The sequence below is a fragment of the Phyllobates terribilis genome, unplaced genomic scaffold (assembly GCF_046119375.1).
Source record: "Phyllobates terribilis strain yellow unplaced genomic scaffold, ASM4611937v1 Scaffold_4__5_contigs__length_816908805, whole genome shotgun sequence".
Taxonomy (NCBI): domain Eukaryota; kingdom Metazoa; phylum Chordata; class Amphibia; order Anura; family Dendrobatidae; genus Phyllobates; species Phyllobates terribilis.
This window is the reverse complement of record NW_027362764.1, coordinates 772,651,687-772,670,783: the sequence shown is the minus strand read 5'-3', so window position 1 is coordinate 772,670,783 and position 19,097 is coordinate 772,651,687. Positions and strand designations below refer to the sequence as shown.

At 37.8% G+C, this 19,097-nt stretch overlaps 1 protein-coding gene across 2 annotated transcripts in view; it reads left to right on the top strand.

Annotated features, from left to right (window-relative positions):
- COL22A1 (collagen type XXII alpha 1 chain) overlaps nucleotides 1-19,097 on the top strand; it is a 519,049-nt gene that overhangs the window by 312,983 nt on the left and 186,969 nt on the right. For both annotated transcript variants that reach the window (XM_073679923.1, XM_073679924.1), the window contains 4 exons: nucleotides 6,703-6,756; nucleotides 7,745-7,798; nucleotides 16,979-17,032; nucleotides 17,868-17,912. In XM_073679923.1, coding sequence (XP_073536024.1) covers nucleotides 6,703-6,756; nucleotides 7,745-7,798; nucleotides 16,979-17,032; nucleotides 17,868-17,912 — 207 coding nt within the window. The remainder of the gene's footprint in view (nucleotides 1-6,702; nucleotides 6,757-7,744; nucleotides 7,799-16,978; nucleotides 17,033-17,867; nucleotides 17,913-19,097) is intronic.

The window sequence follows — 19,097 nt, the reverse complement described above, 5'->3', positions numbered from 1 at the left end:
GCTCCCTATGTACAAGAATATAACTAATATAATACTGCTCCTATGTACAAGAATATAACTACTATAATACTGCTCCCTATGTATAAGAATATAACTAATATAATACTGCTCCTATGTACAAGAATATAACTACTATAGTACTGCTCCTATGTACAAGAATATAACTACTATAATACTGCCCCTATGTAGAAGAATATAACTACTATAATACTGCCCATATGTTCAAGAATATAACTAATATAATACTGCTCCTATGTACAAGAATATAACTACTATAATAGTGCTCCTATGTACAAGAATATAACTACTATAATACTGCTCGTATGTACAAGAATATAACTACTATAATACTGCTCCTATGTACAAGAATATAACTATTATAATAGTGCCCCCTATGTACAAGAATATAACTACTATAACACTGCCCCTATGTACAAGAATATAACTACCATAATACTGCTCCTATGTACAAGAATATAACTACTATAGTACTGCTCCTATGTACAAAAATATAACTACTATAATACTGCCCCTATGTACAAGAATATAACTACTATAATACTACCCCCTATGTACAAAAATATAACTACTATAATACTGTCCCTATGTACTAGCATATAACAACTACTATAATACTGCCCCTATGAACAAGAATATAACTACTATAATACTGCTCCTATGTACAAGACTATAACTACTATAATACTGCTCCTATGTACAATAATATAACTACTATAATACTGCCCCTATGTACAAGAATATAACTACTATAATACTGCCTCCTATGTACAAGAATATATCTACTATAATGCTGCCCTCTATGTACAAAAATATGACTACTATAATACTGTCCCTATGTACAAGAATATAACTACTAAAATACTGCCCCCTATGTACAAGAATATAACTACTATAATACTGCTCCTATGTACAAGAATCTAACTACTATAATACTGCTCCTATGTACAAGAATATAACTACTATACTACTGCTTCTATGTACAAGAATATAACTACTATAATACTGCCCCTATGTACAAGAATATAACTAATATAATAATGCTCCTATGTACAATAATATAACTACTATAATAGTGCTCCTATGTACAATAATATAACTACTATAATAGTGCTCCTATGTACAGGAATATAACTACTATAATACTGCTCCCTATGTACAAGAATATAACTAATATAATGCTGCTCCTATGTACAAGAATATAACTACTATAGTACTGCTCCTATGTACAAGAATATAACTACTATAATACTGCCCCTATGTACAAGAATATAACTACTATAATACTGCCCCTATGTTCAAGAATATAACTAATATAATACTGCTCCCATGTACAAGAATATAACTACTATAATAGTGCTCCTATGTACAAGAATATAACTACTATAATACTGCTCCTATGTACAAGAATATAACTACTATAATACTGCTCCTATGTACAAGAATATAACTATTTTAATACTGCCCCCTATGTACAAGAATTTAACTACTATAACACTGCCCCTATGTACAAGAATATAACTACTATAATACTGCTCCTATGTACAAGAATATAACTACTATAATACTGCCCCCTATGTATAATAATATAACTAATATAATACTGCCCCTATGTACAAGAATATAACTACTATAATACTGCTCCTATGTACAAGAATATAACTACTATAATACTGCCCCCTATGTACAAGAATATAACTACTATAATACTGCTCCTATGTACAAGAATATAACTACTATAATACTTCTCCTATGTACAAGAATATAACTATTATATTACTGCCCCCTATGTACAAGAATATAACTACTATAATACTGCTCCTATCTACAAGAATATAACTATTATAATACTGCCCCCTATGTACAAGAATATAACTACTATAATACTGCCCCTATGTACAAGAATATAACTACTATAATACTGCCCCCTATGTACAAGAATATAACTACTGTAATACTGCTCCTATGTACAAGAATGTAAGTACTATAATACTGCCCCCTATGTACAAGAATATAACTAATATAATAATGCTCCTATGTACAATAATATAACTACTATAATAGTGCTCCTATGTACAATAATATAACTACTATAATAGTGCTCCTATGTACAGGAATATAACTACTATAATACTGCTCCCTATGTACAAGAATATAACTAATATAATACTGATCCTATGTACAAGAATATAACTACTATAATAGTGCTCCTATGTACAAGAATATAACTACTGTAGTACTGCTCCTATGTACAAGAATATAACTACTATAATACTGCCTCCTATGTACACGAATATAACTACTATAATACTGCCCCTATGTACAAGAATATAACTACTATAATACTGCTCCTATGTACAAGAATATAACTACTGTAATACTGCCCCCTATGTACAAGAATATAACTACTATAATACTGCTCCCTATGTACAAGAATATAACTACTATTATACTGCTCCTATGTACAAGAATATAACTACTATAATACTTCTCCTATGTACAAGAATATAACTATTATAATACTGCCCCCTATGTAGAAGAATATAACTACTATAATACTTCTCCTATGTACAAGAATATAACTATTATAATACTGCCCCCTATGTACAGGAATATAACTACTATAATACTGTCCCCTATGTACAAGAATATAACTACTATAATACTGCCCCCTATGTACAAGAATATAACTACTATAATACTGTCCCCTATGTACAAGAATATAACTACTATAATACTGCCCCTATGTACAAGAATATAACTACTATAATACTGCCCCTATGTACAACAATATAACTACTATAATACTGCTCCTATGTACAAAAATATAACTACTATAATACTTTCCCCATGTACAAGAATATAACTACTATAATACTGCTCATATGTACAAGAAAATAACTACTATAATACTGCCCCCTATGTACAATAATATAACTACTATAATACTGTTCATATGTACAAGAATATAGCTACTATAATACTGCTCCCTATGTACAAGAATATAACTACTATAATACTGCTCCCTATGTACAAGAATATAACTACTATAATACTGCCCCTATGTACATGAATATAACTACTATAATACTGCTCCTATGTACAAGAATTTAACTACTATAATACTGCCCCCTATGTACAAGAATATAACTAAGATAATACTGCCCCTATGTACAAGATTATAACTACTATAATATTGCTCCTATGTACAAGAATATAACTACTATAATACTGCCCCCTATGTACAAGAATATAACTACTATAATACTGCTCCCTATGTACAAGAAGATAACTACTATAATACTGCTCCTATGTACAAGAATATAACTACTATAATACTTCTCCTATGTACAAGAATATAACTATTATAATACTGCCCCCTATGTACAAGAATATAACTACTATAATACTGCCCCTATGTACAAGAATATAACTACTATAATACTGCCCCCTATGTACAAGAATAAAACTACTGTAATACTGCTCCTATGTACAAGACTATAAGTACTATAATACTGCCCCCTATGTACAAGTATATAACTAATATAAAAATGCTCCTATGTGCAATAATATAACTACTATAATAGTGCTCCTATGTACAATAGTATAACTACTATAATAGTGCTCCTATGTACAAGATTATAACTACTATAGTACTGCTCCTATGTACAAGAATATAACTACTATAATACTGCCCCTATGTACAACAATATAACTACTATAATACTGCCCCTATGTTCAAGAATATAACTAATATAATACTGCTCCTATGTACAAGAATATAACTACTATAATAGTGCTCCTATGTTCAAGAATATAACTACTATAATAGTGCTCCTATGTACAAGAATATAACTACTATAATACTGCTCCTATGTACAAGAATATAACTATTATAATACTGCCCCCTATGTACAAGAATATAACTACTATAATACTGCCCCTATGTACAAGAATATAACTACTATAATACTGCTCCTATGTACAAGAATATAACTGCTATAATACTGCCCCTATGTACAAGAATATAACTACTATAATACTGCCCCTATGTACAAGAATATAACTACTATAATACTGCTCCTATGTACAAGAATATAACTACTATAATACTGCCCCCTATGTACAAGAATATAACTACTATAATACTGCTCCCTATGTACAAGAATATAACTTCTATAATACTGCTCCTATGTACAAGAATATAACTGCTATAATGCTTCTCCTATGTACAAGAATATAACTATTATAATACTGCCCCCTATGTACAAGAATATAACTACTATAATACTGCTCCTATGTACAAGAATATAACTATTATAATACTGCCCCCTATGTACAAGAATATAACTGCTATAATACTGCCCCTATGTACAAAATTATAACTACTATAATACTGCTCCTATGTGCAAGAATATAACTACTATAATACTACCCCCTATGTACAAAAATATAACTACTATAATACTGTCCGTATGTACTAGAATATAACTACTCTAATACTGCCCCCTATGTACAAGAATATAACTATTATAATACTGCCCGCTATGTACAAGAATATAACTACTATAATACTGCTGCTATGTACAAGAATATAACTACTATAATACTGCTCCTATGTACAAGAATATAACTACTATAATACTGCCCCCTATGTACAAGAATATAACTACTATAATACTGCTCCTATGTACAAGAATATAACTACTATAATACTGTCCCCTATGTACAAGAATATAACTACTATAATACTGCCCCTATGTACAAGAATATAACTAGTATAATACTGCTCCTATGTACAAGAATATAACTACTATAATACTTCCCCCATGTACAAGAATATAACTACTATAATATTGCTCATATGTACAAGAATATAACTACTATAATACTGCCCCCTATGTACAAGAATATAACTACTATAATACTGCTCATATGTACAAGAATATAACTACTATAATACTGCTCGCTATGTACAAGAATATAACTACTATAATACTGCTCCTATGTACAAGAATATACTATAATACTGCTCCTTTGTACAAGAATATAACTACTATAATACTACTCCTATGTACAAGAATATAACTACTATAATACTGCCCCCTATGTACAAGAATATAACTACTATAATACTGCCCCCTATGTACAAGAATATAACTACTATAATACTGCCCCTATGTACTAGAATATAACTACTATAATACTGCTCCTATGTACAAGAATATAACTACTATAATACTGCTCCTATGTACAAGAATATAACTACTATAATACTGCCCCCTATGTATAAGAATAAAACTACTGTAATACTGCTCCTATGTACAAGACTATAAGTACTATAATACTGCCCCCTATGTACAAGAATATAACTACTATAATACTGCTCCTATGTACAAGAATATAACTACTATAATACTGCTCCTATGTACAAGAATATAACTACTATAATACTGCTCCTATGTACAAGAATATAACTACTATAATACTGCCCCCTATGTACAAGAATATAACTACTATAATACTGCCCCCTATGTACTAGAATATAACTACTATAATACTGCTCCTATGTACAAGAATATAACTACTATAATACTGCTCCTATGTACAAGAATATAACTACTATAATACTGCCCCCTATGTACAAGAATAAAACTACTGTAATACTGCTCCTATGTACAAGACTATAACTACTATAATACTGCTCCTATGTACAAGAATATAGCTACTATAATACTGCGCCCTATGTACAAGAATAAAACTACTGTAATACTGCTCCTATGTACAAGACTATTAGTACTATAATACTGCCCCCTATGTACAAGTATATAACTAATATAAAAATGCTCCTATGTGCAATAATATAACTACTATAATACTGCCCCTATGTACAAGAATAAAACTACTGTAATACTGCTCCTATGTACAAGACTATAACTACTATAATACTGCTCCTATGTACAAGAATATAGCTACTATAATACTGCGCCCTATGTACAAGAATAAAACTACTGTAATACTGCTCCTATGTACAAGACTATTAGTACTATAATACTGCCCCCTATGTACAAGTATATAACTAATATAAAAATGCTCCTATGTACAATAATATAACTACTATAATGCTGGCCTCTGTATACAGGTATATGACTACTATAATACATGTTATGCGCATGGAGAAATCTGTGATACGTCAGTATAAATGATCTTCCTCTTGTGTACACTGTATATGTTATGTATCAGGCTGATTATTGCAGTTTCTTACATTTCACAGCAGGCGGTATATATGATATTACAGGTGATGATGTGGAGCAGGAGGAGTCTCGTAATGAATACGTCCCAGTCCCATCGGTGAAGCGTTAGTCAGGTGTGATCTCTCCTGGCTCTGACCTGCAGGGGGGATGAATCCATTGCCGCTGTCGGGGCCCCTCCGCCTACTCCAGTGACTCACTCATTAGATTATACATTGCAGCCATTACCTGTGCAGCCGTGGTCCCCGGAGTGTGTGGGATTTAATGAATCCCCTATTAATTTTTAACCCCTGCCTGCTTGCTCTTGACCTCTGAAGAAATTGAGAAAAAATAAATGTTTTATTCCTTGCCAATCTCGTAATCCGCGGTTATGTCTGTGCTGCAGCAATGAACCCTATATTTATTCCTCATCTCATTATGTTGGTTTTTTTAGGGTTTACCGGGTGAAATAGGATTTCCTGGAAAACCTGGGAAAATCGGCCCCCCTGTAAGTACATGACAAATAGCTGGAAAATGCATGGCTCTAAAATATTTTCTTTTCCGCATATTTAAATAACTTTTTTTTTCTTGATACGTTAGGCCTATTTTTCAGCATGAATTTATTTATAACTTTTTCACATTTTTTTCATAATTGCAAAAGGCCACTAAAATAATTTTTTTAATTATGTTCCTCTTTCTGTAGCAATTATATTTTACTTATCGAACATGTATTTTTTTCCTAAGGGTGTGGGGATAGAAATAGCTATTTGGAGTGTCAGTGGTTTCATTTTTAATTTATTTATTTCTTTTATTTTTTGTGTGTGTTATGTTTTTATTTTAATTTTTTTTTTTAATTTCACATATTATGCCCCAAAAAATGTAATTAAAGACCTTTGAGAGGCATTTTAACATTTAAATACATAATTTTATTTCTAATTTTCCCTGTAACCGGGGCTATATTATCCCCAGTTACAGGGTAAATTCAGCCTCCTACCTGCACTGCAGAGCTGGTCTGGATTTATTAGGACTCATCAGCTTCTTCTCCATCCCAGCACCCAACAATCACAAGATCACAGGGTCTGGAGGAGGAGGTGCGGTTGGTTCTCCTTCTGCATTGTGTATACAGCGAGCAGGAAGGCAGAGATGGTGATAAACCATCTCTGCCTTCTCCATGCACAAACTATCTCTTCCCTTGTAGCTGCTCGATCTCCATTCGGCTGATGACTCTGCAATGGGATGGGAGTACAGTGCCATTCACAGGCCATTATCTGCAGTGATCGTCTACATTAATATACCCACAAAAGATAACATTTTTAGTATTTGCAGCCCCCATAATAAATAGTCTCATATGACTAATGTACATGAGATGGTGGACTGATCTGATGGAGTAAAACTTGCTGTCATTGAAATCATTACTTAAACTCATATATACAGTATATATTTTATGACTACCTATGATGAATCCATTTCTACAATAACTATATGTATTTTTTTAGGGATCACCTGGAAAAGATGGAACAGGTGGAGTGGACGGAAAACCCGGACCAAAGGTAAAACATACCTGATGTTCTAGACGAAAAATTTGACCCATAGACAAGAAATATGACATATCTGAAGGAGCTTCCAGAAAAAGGAGTCACCTTTTTGACTCCTAAAATAGTCAACAAAACTTCTCAGACCCATTCCCCCCCCCCCAAAACCTTTCAGAATTTAGAGACACCTTCATGTGCCCCAACTTAAGGAGATGAAGACCATTAGATGGAGGGGAAGAGAATGAGTGGACAATACATGGGGAGAAATGGCTGGAGCCTGGGGACCTCGAAAAGGTGTGTAACCAAAACTTTTTGGTAACATGCTTAGTACTCCAGTTCACTTCTACTGGATGTCAACCATGAAAATTGAAAGTACGCCAAGTCTTAGTAATGGAGTCCAAACAATTGTGGGAATGGGGAACCCAATGTTCTCTGTGTAAATGGAGTGGTAGTGATCATAAGATACCACTGCTTCATTCACTGATGGCTGGAGAATTGGTCACACATCATTCTGCCGTTCCATTCACAACTTCTTGACTGTCATTCTCAGCATCATTGGGGGTCTCCAGAGTCGGACTACCAACAACCACACATTCATCTATTCTCCTGTGGACGGATGATATATGTTGTTTTGACTACATCAACAACAAAAGTTATATAGCAAAGATTGGCTGTGGTTTTATGGTTTTTCTGTGTCTGTCCTGCAGGGGGAGCTGAACGGGAGATATAAAAAAAAATAAAAAAATGGTGAACTATAACATACAGCACATACTGCTCTATAGATGATACTTCTCTATGGATGGGATAGATGTGACTCCTCTATACATACTGCTCTATGGATGGGATAGATGTGACTATTCTATACATACTGCTCTATGGATGGGATAGATGTGACTCCTCTATACATACTGATCTATGGATGGGGTAGATGTGACTCCTCTATATATACTGCTCTATGGATGGGATAGATGTGACTCCTCTATACATTCTGCTCTATGGATGGTATAGATGTGACTCCTCTATATATACTGCTGCATGGATGGGGTAGATGTGACTCCTCTATACATACTGCTCTATGGATGAGATAGATGTGATTCTTCTATACATACTGCTCTATGGATGGGATAGATGTGACTCCTCTATACATACTGCTCTATGGATGGGATAGATGTGATTCTTCTATGCGTACTGCTCTATGGATGGTATAGATGTGACTCCTCTATATATACTGCTCTACGGATGGGATAGATGTGACTCCTCTATATATACTGCTCTACGGATGGGATAGATGTGACTCCTCTATACATACTCCTCTATTGATGAGATACATGTGACTCCTCTATACATACTGCTCTATTGATGAGATACATGTGACTCCTCTATACATACTGCTCTATGGATGGGATAGATGTGACTCTTCTATATATACTGCTCTACGGATGGGATAGATGTGACTCCTCTATACATACTGCTCTATTGATGAGATACATGTGACTCCTCTATACATACTGCTCTATGGATGGGATAGATGTGACTCCTCTATACATACTGCTCTATTGATGAGATACATGTGACTCCTCTATACATACTGCTCTATGGATGGGATAGATGTGACTCTTCTATACATACTGCTCTATTGATGAGATACATGTGACTCCTCTATACATACTGCTCTATGGATGGGATAGATGTGACTCCTCTATACATACTGCTCTATTGATGAGATACATGTGACTCTTCTATACATACTGCTTTATGGATGGGATAGATGTGACTCCTCTATACATACTGCTCTATGTATGAGATAGATGTGACTCTTCTATATATACTGCTCTATGGATGGGGTAGATGTGACTCCTCTATACATACTGCTCTATGGATGGAATAGATGTGATTCCTCCATACATACTGCTCTATGGATGAGATAGATGTGATTCTTCTATACATATTGCTCTTTGGATGGGATAGATGTGACTCCTCTATACATTCTGCTCTATGAATGGGATAGATGTGACTCCTTTATACATACTGCTGTATGGGTGAGGTAGATGTGATTCCTCTATATATACTGCTCTATGGATGGGATATATGTGACTCCTCTATACATACTGCTCTATGGATGAGATAGATGTGACTCCTCTATACATACTGCTCAATGGGTGAGATAGGTGTGACTCTTCTATATATACTACACTATGGATGGGATAGATGTGACTCCTCTATACATACTGCTCTATGGATGGGATAGATGTGACTCCTCTATACATACTGCTCTATAGATGGGATAGATGTGACTCCTCTATACATACTGATCTATGGATGGGGTAGATGTGACTCTTCTATACATACTGCTCTATGGATGGGATAGATGTGACTCCTCTATACATACTGCTCAATGGGTGAGATAGATGTGACTCTTCTATATACAGTGGTGGCCAAATGTATTGGCACCCCTGCAATTCTGTCAGATAATACTCAGTTTCTTCCTGAAAATGATTGCAATCACAAATTCTTTGGTATTATTATCTTCATTTAATTTGTCTTCAATGAAAAAACACAAAAAGAATTGTCCTAAAGCCAAATTGGATACAATTCCACACCAAACCTAAAAAAGGGGGTAATAATAATAATAATAATGTTTACTTTTATAGCGCCAACATATTCCGCAGCAATTTACAAGTTTTAGGGGGGACATATACAGACAATACAGAATAAGCATATCTCATATCGAAAGGAGTGAGGGTCCTGCTCGCAAGCTTACAGTCTATGAGGAGATTGGGGAGACACAAAAGGTAAAATGTACATATATTGTATAATGCAGCCTTGATATACTATATAGGATAAATAATACATGGACTGGTCGCCTGCCAGTATGTGTGCAGTCCTGACCGAGGCTATTATGTGCACGGTTGGTATGAACCTGAAATTGAAGAAGAATTTAATATGGGGGAAAACTGGGACGGACAACTGGGATGGACAGATTGTGTGTTTAGGTGATACGCCAGTCTAAAGAAATGGGTTTTTAGGGTCCGCTTGAAACTGTGGGTATTGTGAATTAATCGAACTGTCTTGGGTAGTGCATTCCAAAGAATTGGCGCAGAACGTGAGAAATCTTGGAGATGGGAGTGAGAAGTTCGGATTATGGAGGATTTTAGTTTTAAGTTATTGGCAGAACGGAGGGCACATGTAGGGTGGTAGACTGAGACAAGGGAGGAGATGTAGGGGGGTGCTGAAGCATGGAGCGCTTTGTGGGTGAGCGTGATAAGTTTAAATTGAATTCTATATTGGATGGGTAACCAATGCAATGACTGGCACAGGGAAGAGGCATCGGAGTAGCGGTTGGCGAGGAATATGATCCTGGCTGCTGCATTAAGGATGGATTGGAGAGGGGAGAGTTTAGTAAGAGGGAGCCCGATAAGTAGAGAGTTGCAATAGTCAAGACGAGAATGAATAAGAGTTACAGTAAGAGTTTTTGCCGAGTCAAAGGTGAGAAAAGTCCTGATTCTTGAGATGTTTTTGAGGTGTAGATGACATGAACGAGCGAGTGATTTGATGTGAGGAGTAAAAGAAAGATCGGAGTCAAAAATGACCCCAAGACAGCGGGCTTGTTGCTGGGGAGTAATGGTTGAGCCACAAACGGAAATGCCAATATCGGGCACAGGTAGGTTAGTGGAGGGAGGAAATACGAGTAGTTCAGTTTTTGACAGATTCAGTTTTAGGCAGAGGGAGGACATATTGTTAGACACAGCAGAAAGACAATCACTGGTCTTTTGTAGTAATGCAGGGGTGATGTCCGGAGCAGAGGTGTATAATTGGGTGTCATCAGCATAGAGATGGTACTGAAAACTGAATCTGCTGATTGTTTGTCCAATAGGAGCGGTGTATAAGGAGAAAAGAAGGGGGCCTAGGACTGATCCTTGAGGAACCCCGACAGTAAGGGGAAGGAGAGAGGAGGAGGAGCCGGCGAAAGACACAGAGAAGGAGCGGTCAGAGAGATAGGAGGAGAACCAGGGGAGAACAGTGTCCTTGAGGCCAATAGAGCAGAGCATAGTGAGGAGGAGCTGGTGATCCACAGTGTCGAATGCTGCAGAGAGATCCAGGAGAATCAGCAGGGAGTAGTGACCATTAGATTTAGCTGTTAGTAGATCATTAGAAACTTTAGTGAGGGCAGTTTCAGTAGAATGTAAAGAGCGGAAACCAGATTGTAAAGGGTCAAGAAGAGCGTTGTCTGAAAGATAGCGGATTAGACGGGAATGGACCAGGCGTTCCAGGAGTTTAGAGATAAAGGGAAGATTAGAGACCGGTCTGTAGTTGGTCGTGCAGTTCTGGTCAAGGGATTTTTTTTTAAGTAATGGATGTATGCTGGCATGTTTAAAAGAAGAGGGAAAGATACCAGATGAGAGGGAGAGGTTGAAAATTTTAGTTAGGTGAGTGGTGACAGCTGGAGCAAGGGACTGAAGGAGATGTGAGGGAATAGGGTCACTGGTGCAGGTGGTAGGGCGAGAAGATGCAAGGAGCCTGATCACTTCATCTTCCGTGACTGGTTTGAAGTCAGAAAGTGAGCAAGATACAATGTGGTGGGGGAGAGCATGCAAAACGTTTGGGGATTGGGAGAAAATTTCCTGTCGTATATGGTCAATTTTTTCTTTGAAATAATTGGCCAGATTGTCAGCGCTGAGGTCGGTGGTCGGGGCCTGTGTTTGATTGTGGAGAGAATGAACCGTGTCACAGAGTCGTTTAGGATTATTGGAAAGTGAGATTATGAGGTTGTTAAAGTAGGTTTGTTTGGAGAGGTGAAGGGCAGAGTTATATGTTTTCAGCATAAATTTATAATGGAGGAAATCGTTGGGCAGATTAGATTTTCTCCACAGCCTTTCAGCGCACCTGGAACACCGCTGGAGAAGACGTGTTTGAGGCGTGTGCCAGGGTTGTCGCCGTCTATGCCAAATTGTTCTTTGTGTAGGAGGTGCGGCTTCATCCACAACGCATAGCATTATATCGTTATAATGCTTCAATGCAGAGTTGGGACATGAGAGGGAAGAGATTGGGACCAATGATGAGTGCAACTTTTTCATCAATTTCTGGGTGTTAATGGCGCGTAAATTTCTATAAGTGTGGAAAGTGGAGGGGTCTAGAGTAGAGTCACAGTTCTTGACAGAGAATGAAAGAAGATTATGGTCAGACAGTGGAATGGGAGAGTTAGTAAAGTCATGTACTGAGCAAAGCCGGGAGAAGATCAGGTCCAATGTGTTCCCGTCCTCATGTGTAGGAGAATTAGCAAGCTGTGAAAGGCCGAAGGAGGAGGTTAGTGATAAAAGGTGAGCAGCAGATGGGGAAAGAGACTCACCAATTGGGATGTTAAAATCTCCCATGATTATCGTGGGGATGTCGCAGGATAGAAAATTTGGAAGCCAGGCAGCAAAGTGATCCAGGAACTGACGGGAGGGACCTGGAGGGCGATAGACAACGGCCACTCGCAGGGAGAAGGGCCGGTAGAGTCTGACTGTGTGGGCCTCAAAAGAAGGGAAGATAAGGGAGGGTACTGGCGGGATCACCTGAAAAGTACATTTTGTTGAAAGAAGCAGACCAACACCTCCACCTGATCTGTTGTCAGGTCTCGGAGTATGAGAGAAGTGTAGGCCACCATAGGAGAGAGCTGGAGCGGTGGTGGTGTCCGACTGCTGGATCCAGGTTTCAGTGAGAGCCAGAAGGTTGAGGGAATTAGAGAGGGAAAAGTCATGGATGTAAGAGAGTTTATTACATGCTGAGCGCGCATTCCAAAGGGCACAGTTGAATGAGACAGAAGATATGCAGGGAATATTAATGAGATTAGCAGGGTTTCTGAATGTAACAGGGAAAGAGTTAGTGTTATTATTACTGGAGGGTCCTGGATTAGGAGAAATATCACCTGCGACTAAGAGAAGGAAGATACAGAGAGTGAGCAGATGGTTGAGTGATTTGTGAGAGCGTTTCCTGTGTTGTATGGTGGCAATGAATGGATCTGTGTGGTATAACATTGTGAAGAGAGCATGTCAGCTGTACATAGGAGAAGAGAGGAGAGAGGGGTTAATATGGATGAAGTCTGCTGAATTTGTGGGCGAACGGTGAATGTGGATGATTGTTGCAGCCAGAATATAAATGGCACAGATACAAATGGTGAGTACTGTTTGCAAAACTGATGGACTGGAAGCAAGTTTGTTTAATTGTCTTGCATGTCTTTCCTGTCTCCTGCCCTGTCCAACTGCCATATCTAACTGCCGAGACACTTTGATAAATTATGGCACTTCGATAAAGTATGCATAAATGCTATATGCATAAATGCCCCCGCATAAATGCTGCCCCTTGACTATGTCTCAATATATAGGGAAGTATCTGCTTAGATCTACACAGATTTAACTCGTTAGCAATCAATCAGCTAGTTTAAGACAACAGGAGACCATAAACTGCAGAACAAAAAACAGATTGGCAAGTCTACATGGATCATAAATTGTGAAAGTAAGTGTGATGACCTTAAAGTATCATGGGTTAAACGACGTAGATGAATGACCAATGATAGGCTGCAGAGCATTGCAAGAAGCATGGAGGTACAATTCAGTTTTCAGAATAGATAACACGTAGTAGATGAATGACAAAGATTTACCAATGATAGGCTGCAGAGCATTGCAAGAAGCATGGAGGTACAATTCAGTTTTCAGAATAGATAGGGGGTGGATAAAAGTATTGGCACTGTTTGAAAAATCATGTGATGCTTCTCTAATTGGTGTAATTAACAGCACCTGTAACTTACCTGTGGCACCTAACAGGCGTTGGCAATAACTAAATCACACTTGCAGCCAGTTAACATGGATTAAAGTTGACTCAACCTCTGTCCTGTGTCCTTGTGTGTACCACATTGAGCATGGAGAAAAGAAAGAAGACCAAAGAACTGTCTGAGGACTTGAGAAACCAAATTGTGAGGAAGCATGAGCAATCTCAAGGCTACAAGTCCATCTCCAAAGACCTGAATGTTCCTGTGTCTTCCGTGCGCAGTGTCATCAAGAAGTTTAAAGCCCATGGCACTGTGGCTAACCTCCCTAGATGTGGACGGAAAAGAAAAATTGACAAGAGATTTCAACGCAAGATTGTGCGGATGGTGGATAAAGAACCTCGACTAACATCCAAACAAGTTCAAGCTGCCCTGCAGTCCGAGGGTACAACAGTGTCAACCCGTACTATCCGTCGACGTCTGAATGAAAAGGGACTGTATGGTAGGATACCCAGGAAGACCCCACTTCTTACCCCGAGACATAAAAAAGCCAGGCTGGAGTTTGCCAAAACTTACCTGAGAAAGCCTAAAACGTTTTGGAAGAATGTTCTCTGGTCAGATGAGACAAAAGTAGAGCTTTTTGGGAAAAAGCATCAACATAGAGTGTACAGGGAAAAAAAGAGGCATTCAAAGAAAAGAACACGGTCCCTACAGTCAAACATGGTGGAGGTTCCCTGATGTTTTGGGGTTGCTTTGCTGCCTCTGGCACTGGACTGCTTGACCGTGTGCATGGCATTATGAAGTCTGAAGACTACCAACAAATTTTGCAGCATAATGTAGGGCCCAGTGTGAGAAAGCTGGGTCTCCCTCAGAGGTCATGGGTCTTCCAGCAGGACAATGACCCAAAACACACTTCCTAAAGCACTATAAAATGGTTTGAGAGAAAGCACTGGAGACTTCTAAGGTGGCCAGCAATGAGTCCAGGCCTGAATCCCATAGAACACCTGTGGAGAGATCTCAAAATGGCAGTTTGGAGAAGGCACCCTTCAAATATCAGGGACCTGGAGCAGTTTGCCAAAGAAGAATGGTCTACAATTCCAGCAGAGCATTGTAAGAAACTCATTGATGGTTACCGGAAGCGGTTGTTCGCAGTTATTTTGGCTAAAGGTTGTGCAACCAAGTATTAGGCTGAGGGTGCCAATACTTTTGTCTGGCCCATTTTTGGAGTTTTGTGTGAAATGATTAATGATTTGATTTTTGCTTCATTCTCTTTTGTGTTTTTTCCTTGCAAGCAAATTAAATGAAGATAATAATACCAAAGAATTTGTGATTACAATCATTTTCAGGAAGAAACTGAGTATTATCTGACAGAATTGCAGGGGTGCCAATACTTTTGGCCACCACTGTATACTGCACTATGGATGGGATAGATGTGACTCCTCTATACATACTGCTGTATGGATGAGGTAGATGTGATTCCTCTATATATACTGCTCTATGGATGGGATAGATGTGACTCCTCTATACATACTGCTCTATGGATGGGATAGATGTGACTCCTCTATACATACTGCTCTATGGATGGGATAGATGTGACTCCTCTATACATGCTGCACTATGGATGGGGTAGATGTGACTCCTCTATACATACTGCTCTATGGATGGGACAGATGGGACTCCTCTATACATACTTCTCTATGGATGGGATAGATGTGACTCCTCTATACATACTTCTCTATGGATGGGATAGATGTGACTCCTCTATATATACTGCTGTATGGATGGGGTAGATGTGACTCCTCTATACATACTGCACTATGGATGGGGTAGATGTGACTCCTCTATACATACTGCTCTATGGATGGGATAGATGTGACTCCTCTATACCTACTTCTCTATGGATGGGATAGATGTGACTCCTCTATACATACTGATCTATGGATGTCGTAGATGTGACTCCTCTATACATACTGCTCTATGGGTGGGGTAGATGTGACTCCTCTATACATACTGCTGTATGGATGGGGTAGATGTGACTCCTCTATACATACTGCTCTATGGATGGGATAGATGTGACTCCTCTATATATACTGCTGCATGGATGGGGTAGATGTGACTCCTCTATACATACTGCTCTATGGATGGGGTAGATGTGACTCCTCTATACATACTGCTCTATGGGTGGGGTAGATCTGACTCCTCTATGCATACTGCTCTATGGATGGGGTAGATGTGACTCCTCTATACATACTGCTCTATGGATGGGGTAGATGTGACTCCTCTATATATACTGCTCTATGGATGGGGTAGATGTGACTCCTCTATATATACTGCTGTATGAATGAGATAGATGTGACTCCTCTATATACTACTTTCTATGATTTGAATACATATACTAGAATAATGTGACTTTATAGTCATCACTTATTCCATAATGACATCTCTCATTGTAGGGAGAACAAGGAGAACGTGGCTTAGATGGATCTATAGGCCCAACCGGGCCAAGGGTAAGTGAAAAGCAACTGCAGCCATTCAGATGACAGCACCGGCAGTAGATGATATCTTTGTCCTTAATGTAGTCGTCTCCATCTTGTGGCTCTTAAACTATTGTTGGTATCATTTAGCATTTTATTTTTATCCCCAAATAACTTGCTCCATCATTAATAAATGGAGCCATATATATATTTTTTAACATTAAAGAAGCACTCCTCCTCCTCCTCCTATCAAAATGTGTATCCTCTTAATCTATAGCGATCATCACATTATATAGCACTGTGCACTTACAATTGCTCATTTTGCCTTTCTACCCAGCTAATGCTTCTCTTTTCCATTAGGTCTATGACATCATGTGATTAAAAACTGACTATCCTTCTAAGATCTATGTAGAAACAGGAGGTCAATTTTCTCTGCATGAGTCATGAGTCACTGCAAAAGCCCCTGGCAGGGGGAGAAGGGAGCAGCTGGGTCAGGAGTTAAAGAGGGGGAAGGCTTATGCAGGGACAAGAGACTTCCTGTTTCTACATAGAGCAGAGAAAAGAGAAGAATTATCTGGGTAGAAAGGCAAAATGAGCAATTGTAAGTACACAGTGCTATATAATATATTGACTGCAATATAGTAAAAGGATAAAAACTTTGATGGAAGGAGGAGGAGAAGTGCTTTGTGCCTTTAGCTGTAAATATATTCATGACCACCTGGTGGCAGCAGATGCTCATTTGTAATAATTGTTTCAACTTTTATTATTATTCTTGTTATCGTTTTAATTCTTTTGGTAATTATTATTATGATTTCCTTTATTATCCTTTTATATTTTAGTTTATATTGTGATGTCCTTTATTACACAGGGGCAGCCCGGTGAGCGCGGTTTGTCCGGCCGCCCCGGAGAAAAGGTAAAAATTATATTTTTTCATGGAATTACATGAATCATCACTTCTTTCACTACATTCTAATTAGTACCACACATTATATAAAGGAGGCCGTAATGGCAGGTATATTGAATGACGCCAGAGTAGAAGATCAGAACAAACCCACGGACGTTATATTTACCATATAAACTCTCTAATTCCTTTAAAATCAATATATTGTTATTAAAAGTGTCATAAAACCCATCCATTGATCGAAGGGTTAATGGTTCTCCCGGGTCAGGGAGCAAATGGCGATGTCAGCAGCGGCTGGGAAAATCAATCTGTTAATAGCCCTGTCCTGAAAGATGGAAGCAGCCGGTGACAGCGGCGGTAAATTATATGTTACCCCATAAATATAAGTCTGGGGTCGTCCTTTCCTACCAGCGCCTCTTCAGCTGATCGCTAGTTATATCATGTTCTGGGGAAGTTGGGTAATAAGCATCATGGCAAGCACCATTACCCAGCTTTTCTAGGGTCCTGAATGGCAAATTTGTCTGCTTAACCCCTTCACCACCTTGGGTTTTTCCGTTTTCGTTTTTTTGTTCATCCCCCTTTTTCCCAGTAGCCATAACTTTTTTTTATTTTTCCATCCACATCGCCGTATGAGGGCTTGTTTTATGCGGGGCGAGTTGTACTTTTGAACGACACCATTGATTTTACCATATCGTGCACTGGAAAATGGGGAAAAAAAATTCCAAGTGAGGTGCAATTGCCAAAAAAAAGTGTAATTCCACAATTGTTTTTTTTTTTTTTTTTTTAAATTTACCACGTTCACGAAATGATAAAACTGACCTGCCATTATTATTCTCCAGGTTATTACGAGTTCGTAGATACCAAACATGTAGAGGTTTTTTTTTTATTTTAAGCGGTGAAAAAAAAAAAATCTGAGACCCGTAGCGTCTCCAATTTTTCGGGATCTGGGGCCGGGTGAGGGCTTATTTTTTTGCGCACTGAGCTGACGTTTTTATTGATGCTATTTTGGGATAGATACAATGTTTTGATCGCCTTTTATTGCATTTTATTGCAATGTTTCGGCAGATAAAATAAAAACATAATTCTGGCGTTTTCACATTTTTTTCTCGTTACGCCGTTTATCGATCGGATTAATCCTTTTTTTTGTATGCGGCGATACCAAATATGTGTATTTTTTATTTTTTTTAATTGTTTTAT